At 36.7% G+C, this 20,486-nt stretch overlaps 1 protein-coding gene across 9 annotated transcripts in view; it reads right to left on the bottom strand.

Annotated features, from left to right (window-relative positions):
* chl1b (cell adhesion molecule L1-like b) overlaps positions 1 to 20,486 on the bottom strand; it is a 116,805-nt gene that overhangs the window by 4,104 nt on the left and 92,215 nt on the right. For 5 of the 9 annotated variants that reach the window (XM_065279775.2, XM_065279778.2, XM_065279776.2 and 2 more), the window contains 9 exons: positions 20,210 to 20,414; positions 19,700 to 19,822; positions 13,087 to 13,263; positions 10,265 to 10,294; positions 9,755 to 9,829; positions 8,553 to 8,660; positions 5,271 to 5,432; positions 4,824 to 4,955; positions 2,090 to 2,162 (listed from right to left, as the gene is read on the bottom strand). In XM_065279775.2, coding sequence (XP_065135847.2) covers positions 2,090 to 2,162; positions 4,824 to 4,955; positions 5,271 to 5,432; positions 8,553 to 8,660; positions 9,755 to 9,829; positions 10,265 to 10,294; positions 13,087 to 13,263; positions 19,700 to 19,822; positions 20,210 to 20,414 — 1,085 coding nt within the window. Of the gene's footprint in view, positions 1 to 1,917; positions 1,982 to 2,089; positions 2,163 to 4,823; positions 4,956 to 5,270; positions 5,433 to 8,552; positions 8,661 to 9,754; positions 9,830 to 10,264; positions 10,295 to 13,086; positions 13,264 to 19,699; positions 19,823 to 20,209; positions 20,415 to 20,486 lie in introns of all 9 variants that reach the window. The other 4 variants (XM_065279781.2, XM_065279782.2, XM_065279783.2 and 1 more) reach the window with 4 other exon arrangements.

A 20,486-nucleotide genomic window follows, 5' to 3' on the forward strand; every position in this document is an offset into this window, starting at 1 on the left:
TAATTAAACAAAACAACAATTATACAACGTATAATTAAATCTAAGATTTAATTAAACAGAATTTATGATAAAATAATGTATTTTATAAAATGTAATCTCGATTTCCCCAGTTTGAGAACCACTGATGTGAAGAATACAAGTCCATGAAGATTTTTTTTTTACATTTCCAACCCTAAATAATCTATCAAAACTTTTCTAAGTGGATGCAGTTGCTACTGACTTTAAAGGCGATTTTCTCAATACTTTGATATTTTTTGCACCCTCAAATAACCAAACAGATGTGGCCTTTAAAATAATATCAATTTTTATTAATATCAATTATTAGTAAATGTAGGCAAAATGTTAATTGTAAAAAATCCCATAGCCAACGGTTTTTAATCAGCAACAAAGAAACTGCGCCTTTTGCAGAAATCCTCGAATTTATCAATATTTACACTCACAATATGATTTTATTTACTTACTACAAAAGTAGGCTATAACATATTATAAAAATTTATTCAACACCATTGCACACTTTATATCGTGTTTCATACCATGTAAAGGAAAACATGATAATATAAAAAGTACTGTACAGTAATGCAGAAAAGCGCATTACAACCATGTTCAAGCTATTAAAATCGTTCAGATGCAAAAAGGAACTAAACGTAATATTTGATAAACTAGTTAATGATATTGCGCAAATGCTCTCGGCCTCTTCAAAAGTTTTCACGAATTATTTTGTTAAGCTAAGACTTAGTTCTCATACATCACGTCTCTTCTACTGTAAGTACACAGAAAAAAATAAAACAAATCCGCGTTTTAGTAGGATTTTTATGAAGAATATGTGACTGTTTATGTAACTGGCAAAAGAAAACTTCGCCAACCAAATATTTGCCCAAAAGCGTGCATGTGACATCAAAGAACTGCCAAAGCACCGAAAATCCTTGTTATGTTACTTCAATATCATATAGTATGCTCAGCATAAAGTCGAGCAAACATATTGTCATCAGTATGGCCTACATGAAACACGACTGCCCTCTACAGGTTTTTGTATTTCCTGCGTCCCCCACCGAACCCCCCTTCTGTGGGATCTTGCAGAATTTCGGAAGTGCTCGCGTCATTCTGCTCTCTGAGATGCGCATTTTTAAAGGCCACATCTGTACATCAGTGGCTTATTTTTACAGCTTTCAAATGATGTATACATGTAAAAAACATTTTACCTTATTCATTTAGGTTTTCCCACAGAGCTTTTAGTCAAATGTTGTTAAAATAATAATTTCTTTCTAACCTTTTAAAAATCTGCGGAACCTTTTCACAACAAAGAACCTTTTGTTCTGTGGATGTTTAAGGTCGGAACCATAAAAACAGACAAAAAACACTTTTAGGAAACTTTATTTTTAAGAGTGTATAGTACCACAAACCCGACAGAAGAACTAAAATCAGCTCATTTATGATTTAATACCACTATAAGTGCCTCAAAGTGGGTGGGTGTCATATGCGGCCTATTGAGCATGCATGAACTTTACTCGACCTTATCAGTGAAGCCTCATACATTTTCAATGCATATTTGACACAAGCCGAGCAACTTCCAATTTATCATGACCACTTCTTGGATGATCTTAAATCCTTTCAATTTTTTAATTGTCACTAGAAATGTATTTTCTCAGAGATTGTTCTGAGTCACTGAGAGATTAATGAAACAAGCAAAGATATTTCAGCACTAGAGATAAGTGCCTATTAATTAAACCAGACTGTTTTTCTCTTATCTCCTTTTGTTAGATCCATCAAAACAAAGATGTTTTCATTTATACGTTGAAGCTACATGCGTAGCGTGAACGTCTAAGCTACTCACAAAAACAGGAAAACGTGAAACAGGAACACATCAATGGCATTGATGTGAGAACAACATTGTTTTTGTTGTTATTGTTTAGCACGTACTGTACACGTGTGGCGGTTACTTTAGCTTGCTGCACGTCCAGAGCTCGGGCTGGTTTGGTGCTTGCTTTCGAACCAGAAAAAGATTCACAGATTAAAAAGGAAATAACAGAGAGTAAAAGAGATCATTGTTATTTTGCCGTAATAAAAGCTGTGAGAGCTGGTTGGAAAATACCTGTATTCACAAAAGGTGTCGTCGTTTATGCCCTGGGACTCCAGGTCTGGGTGTAGATCCTCTTTTTCCTTAACTGAATCAAAAGAAGAGAATATTGCAAATTTCATGAGACTAATTTAATCATTAAATTAAATTGATACAAAGTGCATTAAAGGGATAGTTTACCCCAAAATGAATATTCTGTTATCATTTACTAATCCTTGTGTTGTTGTAAATCTGTATGGGTTTCTTTATTCTATGTTTTAACATAAAATAAGATAATTTGATAAATGATTATGAGCCTATATTAATTTATATTTAAAAATGAGAACTATATTGTAATGTGGAAGAGCACTTAGTTTGCAGCACTTCGACGTCGGGCGCAGTAATATTGCCGAATGTTTGAGCGAGAGGGGGAGTAGTCAGGAGTGCTAATGTTACTTCGCGCCGAGGTCAAAGCACTGCTAACTAAGTGCTTTTCCTCCATACAATATAGTTCTCATGTTTTATTTTGTGCCACCATACTTACTCATGTAACTACTCATGTAACAGTCTTTAAATAGGGAAAATATGGAAGTGTTTGGTGGCTTCTAAATTCATCCCTGTTTGGATCCTAAGGAATGAATGGGGCTAGGCTAGATGCTAACACAGTCACGACACGCTGTACAAAGATTAAGTGTATGCATTAAAAACGATAGGTATGTATTTATTCGTCTAAGTTGAGGTAAGAACATGGTAAAAAAATAAAACGTGGTGTTTTGCTTTAAAAAGAAGGAACCAACTCGAGAAAAACCTGACAAAATTAGAGTGAACTTGACTGGACCTGAATGTAAACAGCACGTCGTGTTTGCAGTCAACAGTCAGTCAGACAGAAAGAAACCCAGGTGGCCTCGCAACCAATTTGGCTCCATTTATTTTAATTTGTTATCTGACAATGACACCAAGGTAACAACTAAAATGTGCATTCGAAATTGATTGACAGGTCTAGCTCAACAAAATTTAAGCCACACAATGTCGCAACGCTCTTGGCAAACAGAGAAGGAGGGTTGGAAAAGGACTTTGGGGATAGTTTGGGTCTTCTTGGGTCCGTTCGGCAAAAACATATTCCTTTTAAATTACCCGAGGTGCTAATATTATACCTGACCGGACCCGTGAAGATCTCTAGATCTATTTAACTTGTTGGGTAAAATGGGTTAATTTAACTCAACACCTGGGTTTGTCCTTTTTGACCCACCTTTCAGTCCTTCCAGAAAAATACTTTTTTTGTGATTGCTGCGGGCAAAAATCCTTAATCTTGCAGCATGTTTTCTTAAAAAATGAGATGGAAAATGCAGGATATTTATGCAATTTTATGCAATGAAATTGCGGGAACTTGCAAAAATTGCAGAAACTTGCAAAAAATAGCTGGAACTTGATTTCAGCTTTTGCAGCTTTTCAATGAAGTTCCCGTCACATAATCACATCACTTCATAACGTTCCCATGGTAACAGGGGGCATGGCTGCACTTGTTTGAGGTAAATGCAACATTTTTCAACTTTCTCCTACACTGTAAAAAAAATCTGTAGAAATTGCAGCTGGGTTGCCGGTAATTTACCGTAGATTTAAATGTATGTTATTTACTGGCAACATTTTGTTCAAAGTTAAATGAACATTTAACATTTACAAGTCTTTGTCTTTACAGAGTAAAACTAAAAAAAACAGCATCAAGCAAAACATTCTGGGAAACAAAATCTGAAGCAAAAAACAGAAAAAGGTTGATGATGATTTCTGGTTCCCAGAATGCTTTGCATGAGGCTGTTATTGTATAGTTTTATTCTGTAAAGATAAAGACTTGTAAATATTTAAAATTTATTTAACTTTAAACAAACTCTTGCCAGTAAATAACATAAATTTAAATCTACGGTAAATTACCGGCAACCCGGCTGCAATAAAATTGTAATTTCTACAGATTTTTTTACAGTGTAAGATATATGTGATTTTTGAAAATGCGGGGATTGTGAAATCATGCAAGCTCCGCATATTTTGCGCAAGGAAATCTGCAATTTATGCTGCGAAAGTGCGGCGTATTTGAAAAAAGCTTCCCCCGCATAAATATGCGGACTTTGGCTGATTAGCCGTTAAATTATGCGTTTGCATAATTGCGTTTTTCTGGAGGGACTGTGTGTTGAAAATAACCCAGCAGTGTACATTGGTAATATATGCAAAATATAACGTTTTTAACATTCTAAAATTCTGACGAAATCTTAAAGATGGCCTATAATTGTACACATATATAATAAATCTTTATAAATTCAAAGTATTTTACATAATTAGTATGTTTATTATTTTATACAGCATCATGCACCATGTGAATCCTGTTCCTATTAACACCTGTAATGGCTACATTTGACACATGCTGATTCTGTCCGATCATTTAAATAAAAACTTTCACAGTTCTTAAAGTAAATGCAGTTTAAGAGATCGGTTTTATTCAAAGTAAAAATACAATGTTATAGGCAAGAACCTTGAATCAGACCTAATTTGCAGGCCCTAAAGAGAATGTGCAAAACGCTCTATATATAAATGCATTAACACCTCTCAAATGCTACTGTGATGTTCAAGGTGTGAATGTGATATTCAAATGTTTATTTTTTTGTATTTGTGCTTCTCATCAAGCTTGTTTCTTTAACATTCTTACACAAGAATTACCATAATTTCAGACATTTACATTAACATTCCCTTGACACTCACAAAGTAACTCATCAGTATACTGTACCAGAATATTTTCCTCCTTTGTTTCGGTTGACGAAGCACGCTATAAGGACTATGAGGGTGAGGAGCGCTATGGCACACATGAGCCCGATGAACCAGCCCTGGTTGGAGATGCCTCCGTGAATACTGGCCAAACCTGTGAGACACAAAACGTTTTCTTAGCAACACTCCCCGAGGACATTTCACTGAATGCTGATATCCACGAGAACACGTGACGCTAAATGAAAAGCAACTCTGAATGGAAATGTGCGGATATTAATATTAAACTGCCAGACTGCTTGTCTAATTAATCAATGGCTTTGTCTGATAATTCTCTTTATGAAGTCCTCACACATGCTCTTGGATGGACATGAATCACTCCACGCATGATAATTGCATTATGGGATGTCGCTTGTACTCTTGATGAGATTATTTTCGTTCTCTGTTATCTTGGAGACTTTCTTCTCCTCACCTTTGGCCCTGGTCCTGATAACGTCTTCAAAAATACTAGAATTATCGACCCAGCTTTTAGTCATAAGACGCACTGTGTATTCGGTCCCGGGTTCGAGCCCTTCAATGACGTGGAAAGTCTTAGAAGAGTTTAGCGCATCAGATATCTTCCAGTTACCTTCACCTACAAGACGTACATAGTGGGTGAAGTTGTGTTAGTATTCTAGGCTTCGAGATCTCTACTGCGTAAAAAATGATGCAGTACTGCGCAAAAGTATTATGACACCACCATGCATTTCCGCGTTTTTTCGTGACGTATAACGAATTCCTGTTTTCGTGTGACTATCACGTATTGGTTACTCAACCATGTTGTTTTAAAATGAGTTTTAATGATCATGCATATATATTTTTTGGTATTTTTCTTAACACACAAACAGAAAAAACACAATTTTCTGAATGCCACATCTTAAGCGTAGCTCGTCAAAACATGCATTTAGCCCGTCATGTGTGTGGCTCGTCATGTCAAAATCTGGTTTGGCGTGTCACGAGAACCTATGTGCATCACACGTCATGTCAAAATATGTGCCTGCTGCAGACCCTTCGAAGGGGTTTATGATAAAAAACCACTCACATTTACGTACAAATTTTATGTTTTTTTGTTGTATTGAAGAAATTATTTGATATGGTCACAATACCTAATGGTGTCATGGTGGCCTTAGACTTTTGGACAGTACTGTATGTATATATTAAGTAGTTCACTCAAAAATGAAAACTGTCTCATCATTTACTCACTCTCATGTTGATACAAAACTGTCTAAATGCCTTTCTTAAAAACACGAAGGAAGATATTTCGAGGAATGTTTGTAACCAAACCGTTTATGAGCCCCATTCACTTCCATATTACTCTTTATTCCTACTGTGTAAGTGAATAGGGCTAATGATCAGTTTGGTTACAAAATATCTTCATTCTTATTCATAAGAACATAGAAATGTATACAGGTTTGTAATAACATGAAAGTGAATAAATGATAACAGAATTTTCATTTTTAAGTGAACTATACCTTTAAATACATTATATATACTCTAATGTATTAGGGGCCAAACAATATTTATATAAACGTATAAATATTTAGTAGTAAATATGAATAGATACTTATTAAATCTACCCAGACAGCAGACAACTCGGGGTCGGATCCACATCAACTTCAGACCGGATCTGGCCCGAACACTCTTAAAGGAAACCACCACCTTTGTTCAATATTTTACTATGTTCTTACCTCAACTTAGATGAATTAATACATACCTTTTTTTTTCAATGCGTGCACTTTTAATCGTTGTACAGCACCTCATGAATGTGTTAGCATTTAGCCTAGCCCCATTCATTTCTTAGGATCCAAACAGGGATGAATTCAGAAGCCACCAAACACTTCCATGTTTTCCCTATTTAAAGACTGTTATGTGAGTAGTTACACGAGTAAGTATGGTGGCACAAAATAAAACTTTTGTTTGGAGCCATAGGAATGAATGGGGCTAGGCTAAATGCTAACACATTCAAGAAGCGCTGTACAAAGATTAAAAGTGCACGCATTGAAAAAAGATAGGTATGTATTAATTAATCTACGCTGAAGTAAAAAAATAGTAAAATATTGAAAATCTGTGGTGTTTTCCTTTAATTCTGCTATCCCAATGCTCAATGCTGGGTAAATATTGGACAGAACACATGTTGGGTTATAAATAAACCTATGATTGGTTGTTCTTAACCCAAACATAAGTTGAAACAACCCAGCATTGCATTAAAACAAAATAGTATAGGTTCATTTTTTAACCCAAAATTATTTCTGTCGAATATTTACCCAGCGTTGAGTTAAAAATAACCTAGCAGAATTTAAAGTGCAGTCGTCTGCTGTCTGGGTATAATAATATTGTCAAATTGTCAAATTAAAGGCTATGTTTGGAATGGCATACTAGTTTACGGCACTGACTGTACACAAAACAGTATGCTATGTGTTTAAATCAGTGAAGGAAAAGGCTTAACTATTTATAGTCTAAAAAAATTATGCAAATATTTGGGATCATCACATCAGAAATGTTTAGACCAAAGTCAATGCATTGCATAATGGGTAAGCCAGTATACTTTGTTGTATAGCTCCAACCCAGTCTCACGAAATTTCATTATATAGTCACGTAACTTTTTTATAATTTTTTCATGATATTATCACGAATTTCCGCGTTTTTTCATGACGTAGTACGAATTCCTGTTTTCGTGTGACTATCACGTATTGGTTACTAGGGCTGGGTATCGATTCAGGTTTTCCAGATCGATTCGATTTCGATTCACAAGCTATCAAATCGATTCGATTTCGGTTCTCTATTCAATTTTCGATTCCGGTTCTTGGGCCAGTTTTTATACTCGATTCTCGATTTAATACAAATACTATATTAATAAAAAGAACAGTGAACAGCAGGTTACAAGTGGGTAATAAATAAAATCGATGAAGCACCTGAAACTGCCATTTTAAGCAATAAATGAACGAATGACGGGTTCGGCTCTCTCTCCTAGATAACATCGCGCAAGGCACAAAAGAGGGTGACATCTAGTGAAGAAGACTAGTAATTCGATTAACGTTAATCTTTTGTTCAATGTTTGCAGAAATAAATATGAAAGAAAAAAAATTTATTCTGCTCTTTGAGAATCGATTCTGAATCGACCAGGTTTTAAAAAACGATTAATTTTTGCCCAGCCCTATTGGTTACTCAACTGTTTTGTCCTATTTTCTTACCATTGTTGCTTCGATTTAGGGTTAGATTTACATAAAATGACATCCCTACCCAAAATGTCATTATAAAAAAAATAATCCGAAAAAATAAACCAATACATAATGTCACATTCTAATGCAAGAACCAAATCTAACCCTAAACCGAAGCGACAATGGTTTGAAAATAGGAAAAAGCAGTTGAGTAACCAATACGTGATAATCACACGAAAACAGGAATTTGTTATACGGTCACGAAAAAACGCGGAATTCATCACAATTTTTTTTTAAATTTACGTGACTATATCACAAAACCTTGTGAACCTCACATTACATTTTGCAGATAGTCTGGGTATTCAAAACATTGCATATTGTGCATAATATACATACAATATGCCCACATACTTCATAATCACTACATCTAGTAAGCTAGTACCCATCTCCAAACATAGCATAAAAACTAAGCTTTCATTTTTATATATATTTATTTTATTATAACTTTGCAAACTGTACAAACGCACTACAAAGACAAAACAGTAAGAGAGGCTTACGTTTGTTCATAAACGCAACATATATCTCTGTATCCGATTGTTCAATGCCTGGAATCCAACTGATATTTGCGAAGTTGTGACTAACTGATGTGCTAATATTCAACGCAGCTGAGAGAAGAGAGAAATGGCAGAGGGTTAGTCAATGACACGAGGAAATGCAACAGAAGTGCTGTTAGATACGATTAGTTTTGGCGGAGAGAACATGTTCTTCATTTCCTTACGTTCACAACACATGAATTACAGAATGAATTACAAATCTGCATGTTTGCATAGTCCTACATTCTTCAGTGATTTTGTCATATGCTTTTTTGCTTTACATTTCAATAGTGAGGCTTTCATCACTTTCTCACTTTCCATCTGAATAAAAAGTCTTCAGTAATTAAAAGACTAATTAACAACCGGATATAATGATGCGCTTGTTACAGCGAACGAAATGAAGCAAAGAGATTGTTCTCAAGCGAGCTGCACGAAACCAAAAGTATTCGATTGCTACCTACACATGGTTCCACCAGAGGTGTATCAATCACAGATAACTTGTGTTTTCATCACCTTGAGGTGTAGCAATTAGGCGGACTGTTGTCTCCTGTCAAATCAGATTACCACACATCTCAATCACCCCACATCTTCCCCTCTAGGCATAACATGCAAATGAAACACATTTATTTTTAAACTTCTCTTTTTCAGGCATCCATCTGCACGAAAGGACATTCGTCCATGGCCATCCTGCCATTATTACCACGCACTTTCGTCCACTCCGTTACCGCGGTAATTGTCAAAATCATCAGTGTGGTGCGACACCTCCTGACGCTATAAATAGTAAGCGATGTAGCTGGAGGTTTGCATTTGCTTGTCACATTGCACATCCTACGGTGCTTGCATTTGGGAAATGCTAGCGCTGAAATAGCTTGATCCGGAAAAACCAACAGCTTCTTCTTATACGCTTAGCAGCCACCGTTTAAAAATCAACATCCCTACAAAAGTCACACCTCTGGTGAAACACGACTGTGAAACATCACCGCTGTTTCTTGTTCCCTTGATAAGTCCTTGACACTTTGGGGCAAATATAGATCACATTGCGAAACCAAAGTGGCTTGGGATGTACATTGTGTTTCCATTTAACTATATGGACCATGCAGTGCTGTATTTGTACACAAACCCCTCATTTGTTTTTGAAGACAGACTTGCTTTAGTATTTTTAATACCTATTGAAGAAAGAGTTGCATTAGCCACTGGTGAAACAGTAGTTTTTCTTGAAGGAAATCGGGGGCCAGATTTTCCTGAAAATAAGAGTAGATTTTGAACACTATTTTGTTTCTGCCGTAACTTGCGTAACAGGCTATCATCTATGAAATGATACTAAACAACTAAATGAGATGTCTAAATGAGAGTCTATGTTAGTTGAATTGAAGGACTACAGCACAAAAAAGATTAGTTTGCATTGCAACATTAAACAGAATAAATTAGTATTAGATAACAGAAACAATGCAGATGAATAGTTAACAGTGAGATTTATCTAATTGATCAACCACCCAAGGGAGACCCATGCTTTTATCTAGACTATTACTTCCCACTACAGATAAACATTATGCTAATATATGAAAATAAGGGACATGATTTTGGAAACAGTGCTACAGTACTTAAGACTTTTGTACTCTAGTCTACAGTACTACTGCGCTATTTCTAGATCTATAAGTGAACGTAAGACTTCATACTGATGTTGAAAGAGGCCACATCTGTTGAAGCTGGTAAAACAAAAGCAATAAAGCTGTGAAACAGACATATTACAACAGGACAACAGGAATTTAAATCACGACAACTTTAGTTGAGATACTTTGCCGTTGCCAAAGCATTTTAGAGTAAGAGTGCGACAGCAAGAAGCATGGATAACATAAAGGGCCCATATTATGCAAAATCTAATTTTACAAGGTGTTGTTTGGACATAAATGTGTGTTGGCAGTTTGTGAGCACAACCACACTACAATGGAAAAAAATCTCCTTTAAACCAGAGCAGTCTCATTACAAATGCTGTTTTGATTAGGGTGACCATACGTGCCATTCTTCCTGGATGATCCGGTCCAGGATTTTGTGTTTGTCTTCCGGAAGTCGTATTTGTCGACTGCATACGTCATAGAGGATTATTATTATTACAGAAAAGCAACCGTTACATTTTAAGGTAAGAAGGAAACTACGATTGAATATATTATGTTTTTAACTGAATGGCGTATGCGGTCAACAAATACGACTTCCGGAAGACGCACCGAAATCCTGGACGGGATGCGTCCGGGAAGAATGGCACGTATGGTCACCCTAGTTTTGATTCTCGTTAATGTGACATCACACAAACAAAGCCCTGCCCATGGCCACTGACTGACTAGTTAACTTTACCCAAAAGCTTCCAAATGTGTTTGTTAGCACGTTGTAGCAGTAATGCAGCTAAAGATACTGTTGTCTCAGACTGTATTCACATGAATCAGATCTATTTTTAACCGAAGGCACTGACTGTCTCACTGGAGTAAAGAGCAGTAGCTCATTTGCTTTTAAAGGTACACACGTGAAAATAGGTGCATTTTGGACATGCTGTAACAAATGGGGTGTGTGGGGTATTTTGACCTGAAACTTCACAGACACATTCGAGGCACATCTGGGACTTATATTAAACCTTGTAAAAATTTGCATAATATAGACGGTTTCATCGGACGCACGTGCGGTGACACAATACGCGTCTGTTCCGAACTTAATTACTTCCGGTTTCAGTTTTTTTAATGGTCTGATCTAGTTGCTAAACTGAACTCTTAAACAAATACCTTGTTGAAATATGTTATATAAATAAACTACGTTTAAAGTACTTTGTTGTTATTTAATCTTAGATGAATTTACTAGAAGTTACGTGTAGACCACGAAAGCCACTTGTTTATGTTGTTACTGCTGAAACCGTCTATAGTGGGCCCTTTAAATGTAAAATATGATGTCACACAAGATGCGTGACAATATTAAAGCAGGGTTTTGGCACGTGCGTTATGCATTTTACCGAAACAAAGCATGTTTGTATGTTTGTCAAACAATTCTTGTTGTGGTACCATGGTGCATTGAAGCTATCAGATGATAATTCCATGGTATACAGCATATAGCATGCGTGGTACTGAATAATCTGCATATTAAGACAAATTATTTGTTATGGTAATTAAAGAAAACAAATGATCAAGTTGATTGTGTCTCCAACAATTAGTTGTTAGCTAACAACAAAAATTTTTAAAGAGGCTTTTGTTTTAAAAATTCAACTACACTTTACTGGTTGCATTTCATTTTTACATGGCTGCAGGAGGCGCAATGATATTACGTAGTGCCTGAAAATAGCCCCCCTGCTATTGAAAGTTAGCAAGGAAACTATTTTCGGCCGGTGCGTAATATCATTGCACCTCCTGCAGCCATGTTACGGCAGCAAAGTCCTTGATTATTACGCCAGAATGATAGTATAGTTCCTAGCCATATCTGCCTAGAAAATCACAACTTTTAATTTTCCGTCGGTCTTAGTACACAATGTAACTACAGAAGAGTTTTAAATGGAAAAACTCTGAAACTCTTTGGTTAGTTTTTAGCGCAATGCTAATGGTCTAATCAGATTCAATGGATTATGCTAAGCTATGCTAAAAGTGGTACCGCCAGATCCGGAGTTCAGCTGAATGAATTCCAAAACGGTAAAAATCAAATGTTTAACTTTAGGGGAGCTGGAAAATTTGCATATTTTCATAAAAAAGTGGAGTGTCCCTTTAACTCTAAAAATGCATTTAACAAAAACAATAACACATTATTATTCTGCTGGTCTTGTAATGTAGATACTGTAGATATATTTCTCCAACTATACTTTTTACACTACTAACCATTTTAAAAGAAATACAAGCTTTTTGGTCATGATATCTCCTTTTATATCACAACAGTCATTTATTTTCTTGACTGTAGCCTTACAGAATATTGGTCTTGCGCCTCTGGATTTCAGTCTTGATCAAATGTCTTGAAATTCAGTTTTCTATATGAATCCTCCGTCAAACGGAAATTTACAGCAATTTTTCAACAATCTGCTAACAGCCCATGATAAGTACGATTCTGTGAACCATAAATCAAGATAAATATGCAGCAAATTCACAGATGTGGTTTACCTTAGATAATGTTTGTGTTGATTAGCACCTTATGTCTGTAATAATGCCAACCCTGCATTTCTATCCCCAAAGACAACTTCCTACGCTTTCTTTTCCATGGGAGATTCTACCCCCCAAATCAATAAGCGCTCGGTCTTCCGAGACAGTGATGAATGCAAGCCAGTCGCATACTGTTATGATATTGTTTAGCCATAAAGAAATGCTTAGATGGGCATATGAAAAGCTTGATGAAATCGGAGGTCGAAATAATGTCCCCGGTATTCGTCGGGTCGATGCCCGTAACAACCGCAGCTTGGTCATCCGTGTCAAAGCGCCAAGTTCCTGTCCTCCAGACTGCCAAATGCCGACCCCACCCCTGAGCTGCAGTTAGCCATACTTACTCGCTTCGGGGACAGTTGTGGACTCTTCGCTGGCCGCCGGGCCGCATCCCACCCGCGTGCAGCCTCGTAGGTAGAACTTGTATCTGCTTAGCGCTTCCAAATCCTGGAGGTGCAACTTATTGCTGTCAACAGAGATGTTCTGGGTCATAAGGGGACCTACTTCCTCTGTGTCATTTACTAAAAAGAAAAACGAAACACAGATCAGACAGGCTGTATGGTATACATGCAACAGTATAATCCAAAAAAGCTTGTGCACAGTAAATTGTGCATTTGGTCACTGAAAGACATTATTATTATTATTATTATTAAGTCACAGTTAAGTTTATTGTCATTTTTCAATGCAGGGTTGAGAAAAACAAGAAATTATGTTTCCCAGGAAACCTTGGTGCAACTGTGCAAGATATATCAACATTTAACAACAGCACCATTGCTATTGGCCAATCAGCATTCAAGAGCAGCACTATACATTATATTAAAAGCCACAGGAGATTTTAAACTAGACAGAGACCGTATATGGCATTGTATATGTTTTGTGTTTGTTGTGTTGAGCTGTGTTGTATTTATGTGTTATGACGTCTCTGAGCTGATCTGGCAACAGGAAGGTCACAGCATGGAAATGTCAGATGCAATTCATCATCCGGAGGTCAAATTCAAATCTCACAGACACATACTGACAGTATGCACTGAGGTTGTCACAATAAAAAAAAAATGGGTGGTGGATACCAAAAGCAGTGAAACCTCACATTTTTTCAGTATCAATTCTGATACCACAGCATACTGTATTATGCATCTAATACACTACAGTATGTTATTTAAAGGGATACTTCAGCCAAATATACCATGGGTGTGCTGGCTTGAAAACAAGGTTTGTTCAGGCGCATTGTTGGCGCGTTGCTATTTTATGGCAACTAAAATATACTACACAATTGAACAACTAAAACCTAGTCTATAGTCAATTGTTTTTGTTATTTAAAGAGCGTGTTAGTAATATGCGCCCAAGGGGACGACAACGCGCGTTTGCCTATTACACACATGGATGCACAGCAGCACACAAACATTTTGAAATATGAAAAATTAAAGGATTAAAATGTAAAAGATTATTATTGAGTCTATTGGACATAAATGAGGACAGTTTAAAGGACTTTAGAAGGTATGAAGCTGAGATCAGCTGGCCAAAGAGCTGCTTCACCTGTAGCCTTTTAAAAAGTGCTAATATTGCATTTATTTAGATTTTTTAATGATTTCCCATTTATTTATTTAATATGGTGACTTTATATGGTGAGATGAGAACTATTTTTAGGTAATATTTTTCACTGCGCTGTACGAGTGCTGAAACGGCTCTGCACACTTTTATACATTTTTTTCTGTTTGTTACAAATAAAGTATTTATGCTTATGCAAACCATTTTTTTTTTTTTTTTTTTTGAATAATTGTAAATTATTCTTATAAAAACTTTTTGAGATTACAGTGATCATGAATCTTACTTTATAAGCAATTAAAACACTGCTTATTTTACTATTACTGAAATAACGACTTTTCAAGAGATCCAAATTTAATTACAAAAATATCAATTTTAATAAATAAAACGCAACACAATTTTTTTAACCTCAATCTTAAATGGGTGATGATCTTCCTCTGCTTACAGTTTTTCCACTTAAACTACACCATGTAAATAGGGATTTAGCTTTGGCGCCAGCCCAACTGGCTTTTAAAGGGGATGGGGGATGAAACTCTTATTGGTTTATTGCATGTTACGCCCAAAACACACCAAGTACTCATTACGAGAATAGTAACAACCCTTTTAGACTGTGCGCCAGGCGCATAGACTATTTTTCCCATTGGTAAACTAGCAAAAGTGGATTGGGACACATGCCTCAAGTGCACTTTAACTCTTTCACCGCCAGCGTTTTAAAAAAAAGTTGCCAGCCAGCGCCAGCATTTTTCATGATTTTCACCAAAGTTTAATGCCTTCCAGAAAATGTTCTTCTTTAAATAAATAAACATACAATATACCAAATGAAAGAACAGATCCTCTGCTTTCAAACAAAAAAAAAACCGTTTCATCCTACCTTTAGTGGTTCTTTTGCAATCAGCTTTTGAATATGGGTAGGTTTTTGCAAAAATTCCATTTTTGTGACGGACTTTTCATAGAGATCCGATTCAGAGCGATCTTTCAAACAGACACAGACATGCAGCAGCTTGCCATAGGGCAATACTTCCGGTTTTAAAAAGTTGCGGAAGAGCGCCACCTGGTGGATAAGAGCGGTATTGCGGAAAGACGGAAAATCTCGTCATTGGCGGGGAAGCGTTTTCTCTTAATTGACGAGATATCTCGTCAATGGCGGGGAAAGAGTTATTAAATGTCCTTGCCCTTTTTAAGCTTTATAATTCTAGAAAACAGGGATTTTAATACAATTGTTAATATTTCAGTTAAGTACATAAAATCATACATTATGTAAAGAACATTCTGTGAAAATTTAATCTTGATATTTTTTATATTGACTGAGTAAGGTCATCTGTGTAAAATAAATGATTTTTATTTTGATGCTAATAATCTCATAATTATATAATTCACAGGCAAGGTCAAATATATGATATAAAATATATAAATATACAGTAAATAAATTTTAAAGTAAAGTACTGAAGCATTGCACTATTTCGTAAACAGTCCTTCAAGTTTTATTTATTATAAGTAATTATTCAAGTAAGCAGTCTGTAATACAGAACAAAGAAATAAATTAGGTGCATCGAGTGCTTTGCGTTTTATTTTGTCAATATTGTTGTTTGATTATCATTAACAACACACCGTTACAATCAGCGGGCCCATTAGGCTGCATTTACATTGCAAGGTCTAATGCACAGATCTGATATTTTGACACGAATCTGATTTGCTTGGTCCCGCCTGTTTACCTCATTCGATAAACCAAGTTCATTTACATAAATGTCTCACCAGGCAGGCATTTTGAAAAGGGGGGCATTTGATTGTTCACAAACACAAAACACATGCATGCCTGCTTGTATGCAGACAATAGTCGGGTATTGAATCAAACGGCATATGTTGGCGATTCAGAGTCTTTCCTGCAATGTTTATCAATTCAATTATCCTTTCCTATCCCAACAGTGTCCTGTATCTCTCCCCTTTGCCAAAATGATACAGAAAAACACAGATTTCTGTATCCTTAACAAGTGCTTTCCTAAATGCAAAGCATTAACTGTACGATTTCAGCGTGGTTAGATCTGGCTGTGTGCCATATGGGAGATAGGGCTTTAATCCCAATTGCTATTTTCCGTTCAACGAGTGCAGCTGTGTGCTCTCTCTCTCTCGTCGCTGTTTTACACACTGCTTTCTTCAAGGGGACTTCAACAAGCACACTTCAAAGGGAGGACGATGGTTCCAGCAAGCACTCCTGATGAAAACGTCTCTTCTTTTGATCCGCAACCTGACACTTGGCCTGAGCGATCAGCCGCAGCATCAAACATAATTAGCTGATGAGACCTCCCAGACCGTCGGCATCATAATCAGCTTTGTCATCATTCCTGTCAGGATCCGGTTTTGTGCGTAGCAGTGCTTATGCCCGGGATGCTGCTCTGTTATGGCACAGTGCATGTCAGACAACATGGGGTCAGAGCGCCATGCTGTTTAGTAACGCGGGTCAATAATGTTTTTCTCATGATCTTTGTTCTACATATGTGCTGTGATCAGAACTTTAAAGCTGAGAAAATATGCTCATTTTCCAGCTCCCCTAGAGTTAAACATTTGAGTCTTACCATTTTGGAATCCATTCAGCCGATCTCTGGGTCTGAAGGACTTTAAGAAAATAGTCGAAAATAGTCCCCTTAGTAACTTTCAATAGCAGGGGACTATTTTTGGGAACTGCGTAATATCAATGCGCCTCCTGCAGCCATGTTACGGCAGCAAAGTCCCTGATTATTACGCCAGAATAAGAGTATAGTTCCTAGCCATATCTGCCTAAAAAATCTCAACTTTTAATTTTCCGTCGGTCTTAGAACACAGTGTAACTACAGAAGAGTCAAGTTTTAAATAGAAAAAATATCAAAACTCTTTGGTTATTTTTAGCGCAATGCTAATGGTCTAATCAGATTCAATGGATTATGCTAAGCTATGCTAAAAGTGGTGCCGCCAGACCCGGAGATCAGCTAAAAGTCAAACATTTAACTCTAGGGGAGCTGGAAAATGAGCATGATTTCAAAAAAGTGGAGTGACCTTGCTTGTGAAAACCCAGCTAAAAAGTCTTTTTGTTGTGATTTGGTGTTTTCGACATAAAATCATGCTACACAATATAAAGAACATTTTGTGAAAATATAAGTTTGATATCTTTAATATTGACTGAGCAAGGTCATAGATTGAAATTAATGATTGCAATCATATTTTGATGCTCATAATCTCTTTCTTTTTATAAGACTTAAGGCTGTAGTTCACAACAAGGTCACAAACTGGCAACCAATTTCTTGAAAAGTGTATTTAACCACTTTTTCACAGACGCATACGAGTTATCTAAAGATTTGATGGGGAGGATGTAATGTAAAACTTATTAGCTTTGCCTATGAATATTAATTACGCGGCATGACATTCTGTCTGTAGTCCTTGTAAGGACATTTGTAAGTTGGTGACAGTAAGCAACACACATGCATTTTCATGCATTTCAGCTCAATGCCACCCATAAAGGTATGCGAAACCTTCATCCTTCACCTTCAACCTGATCATAAAGATGCTGTTTCAAGTGTTTCACAGCATTTTACCTTTTCAAACATAATGAACATTTGCCAAGCAGGGGGACAAAATGTTTAAAAGTTTTATCACATGGCTCGTTGGAATGCTTGATTCTGATTGGCCAGTCGTTACATTTGCAGGCTCCTTATTCCCAGATACAACCGTTCAAAACGAACACATGGTAACCCAGCAGCTTTACAAGAAAGATGAAAAAACACGAAAAACTGAGAAATTATTATATATATTTATTACACGGCTCTCTGGAATGCTTGATTCTGATTGGTCAGTTGAGACATTTGCAGGTTCGTTCTTTTCAAATAATAACCGCTCCAAAGTAATAACGCATAGCCGGTACTACTTGTACGAGTAAAATCGCTCCGCGCCAATAAAGATTAGTGTTTGGCGCCATCTTGTGACAAACACTGGACAACCACAATTAACAATGGAAAATTTAGACATTAATTTTAACATGTACGGACAAAACATTTAAACAGTGGATAGAAGAACGAACAACGACAAGACACAGAGAGCTTACTGAGACTGAACTTGACAAAATAGAGCATGACAGCTACGAAGCCAACACACAAAAAATACAGAATGGGCATTAAAACTTCTCAAAGACTGGCTAAAAGAAAAAAAATGGAGACAGACAAGTATAAAGCGGAGGATCTTAATAAGGTATTACGATCATTTTATGCATCTGTGCAAAGTTTCGCGGAAGGATAAAAATGTTAATTTACAACAAATATGCAAATAAAATGTTTCAAATTCATATTCATGTCCGGTTTTTTTCTTATGTGACAAGTAGCCGTGTAATAAGCGGGATAATGTAGAGGCAGCCGGTAGATATCGGGAAATAAGCCCCTTCAGTGTGATACAAGACCCTCCGCTTCGCGTCGGATCCTGATCACACTGTCTGGGCTTATTTCCCGATAACTACCGGCTGCCTCTACATTATCCCTTACATAATATTTATATATATATAAGGAATGATTGATGACAGGCCGTTAAATTATTTTAAAATAATCCATACCCGAGGTGGTAATGCAGCACGATGCGAACTGGATTATTTTCAAATTAAAATCAATTATTCCCCTCATACCACCGTTACCACATACATTGCTCTGTTGTTAATGTTAATGCATTTACTATAAATTCCTGTGAATTGTGAACCGATCACGATATTCTTGGTTAGGCTTCAGTGCTTCTTGTTTTATCATGTTAACACGGTGTGCGTAGTTAACCTCTGTTACTCACTGTAAACCCTAATTAAAACCCGAGTATACTGTAATCGCATACAGAAAATGATTTCTTAATTCGCTAGTGTGTTTTTAATTTCGTATAATGGGACAGTATAATAAAAACAAGCAAATTAAGTGAGGCAACTTAAGCAACTCAAGATAATTGTTTTCCATAAATCATTTAGTAAATACAGTATACAACTGCGTTAAACAGAGATCCTATGCAGTCATATTCATGATGCTAAAGTCTCTGATGAATGGGGGACTGCTGGCACCCCAGCAGAAGATGGCACAACAATATCTCCTAGTGGTGAGATGTGGGCATCGCTTGACGTAATGAGTGAACCATAAATGCTGTTTTCAGATGTCTAAATCTACATCTGCATCACAGGGAACATTGTGTCATAAAATGTACCCTTGTGTAGCCTGGCCCTTGGCTCTGAATGACTCTGAAACCACCGCATTAGCATTATATGTTTTAATGTAAGAACACTATACAATGTCTTGTAATGTCTCGTTGCCACAGGCTACGTCATAAATGAGAAGCAGAAAAGCTGTTTACTCGTACCCCTCTGTGAATCCCTCTCAGCACGCTTAAACTTTTATAGCGGGGTTATGAACAAAATAGGAGATGACATACTTAGCTGATATTGTAGGACGTAGCCAATCAGAACTCCGTTTGCGTCAATGGGAGGGGACCAGGTCAAGGTCACCTTGTGTTTTTGGATGTTTGTTGCTCTGAAAGAAGCCACTTGACCGGGAACTGAAAGTAGGAAAGTAACAATAAATCATATGATGTTCATTTTTGGTTGAAATAAACTCTTAATAAACCCCAGGAAATAGACTTCTTTTATAATAATATTTCCAAATAAAGCAGTAGCAGGTAGATCACTGTGTTAGCACTACAAATGTCAAGGGTTCGATCCAAGAGGACACACACAATGCATTCAATATATAAATTGCATCAGTATAAGTTGCTTTAGATAAAAAATGTCTGCAAAATACTGTTCAGACCGGGACTCAACACTATTATTTACTGTAGTGATTTCATGGTGTCTTTAAAGTAAAGGCCACTCTCCTAACTCATACTATATTATTCACAGTGTATTATTTTTAGCTTAAGAGTTCACCGGGTCTTCTCTTTACTTACCTCCCTCGGGAGTTTTGAAACTGACCGGATGACTTCCAGGTCCGTTTCCCCTTCCGTTAAAGGCCATGACGATGAGGCTGTATTCAGAGAACGGCCTTAGACCTGTTACCACCGCATGGGTCCTCTCTCCGGCAAATGTCAGGGTATGTTTGTCACCGTGTGTTTTCTTCGAGTCCAAAAGACTGCGCAGCCTCCACCAGTTCACCTGCACCACACGTACATTTATGAGAAATACGGATGATGAGAAAGAAACACAGTGGCAGCTTTTCCGTCTTCC

This window comes from Paramisgurnus dabryanus, chromosome 7 (genome assembly GCF_030506205.2).
Source record: "Paramisgurnus dabryanus chromosome 7, PD_genome_1.1, whole genome shotgun sequence".
Lineage (NCBI taxonomy): Eukaryota > Metazoa > Chordata > Actinopteri > Cypriniformes > Cobitidae > Paramisgurnus > Paramisgurnus dabryanus.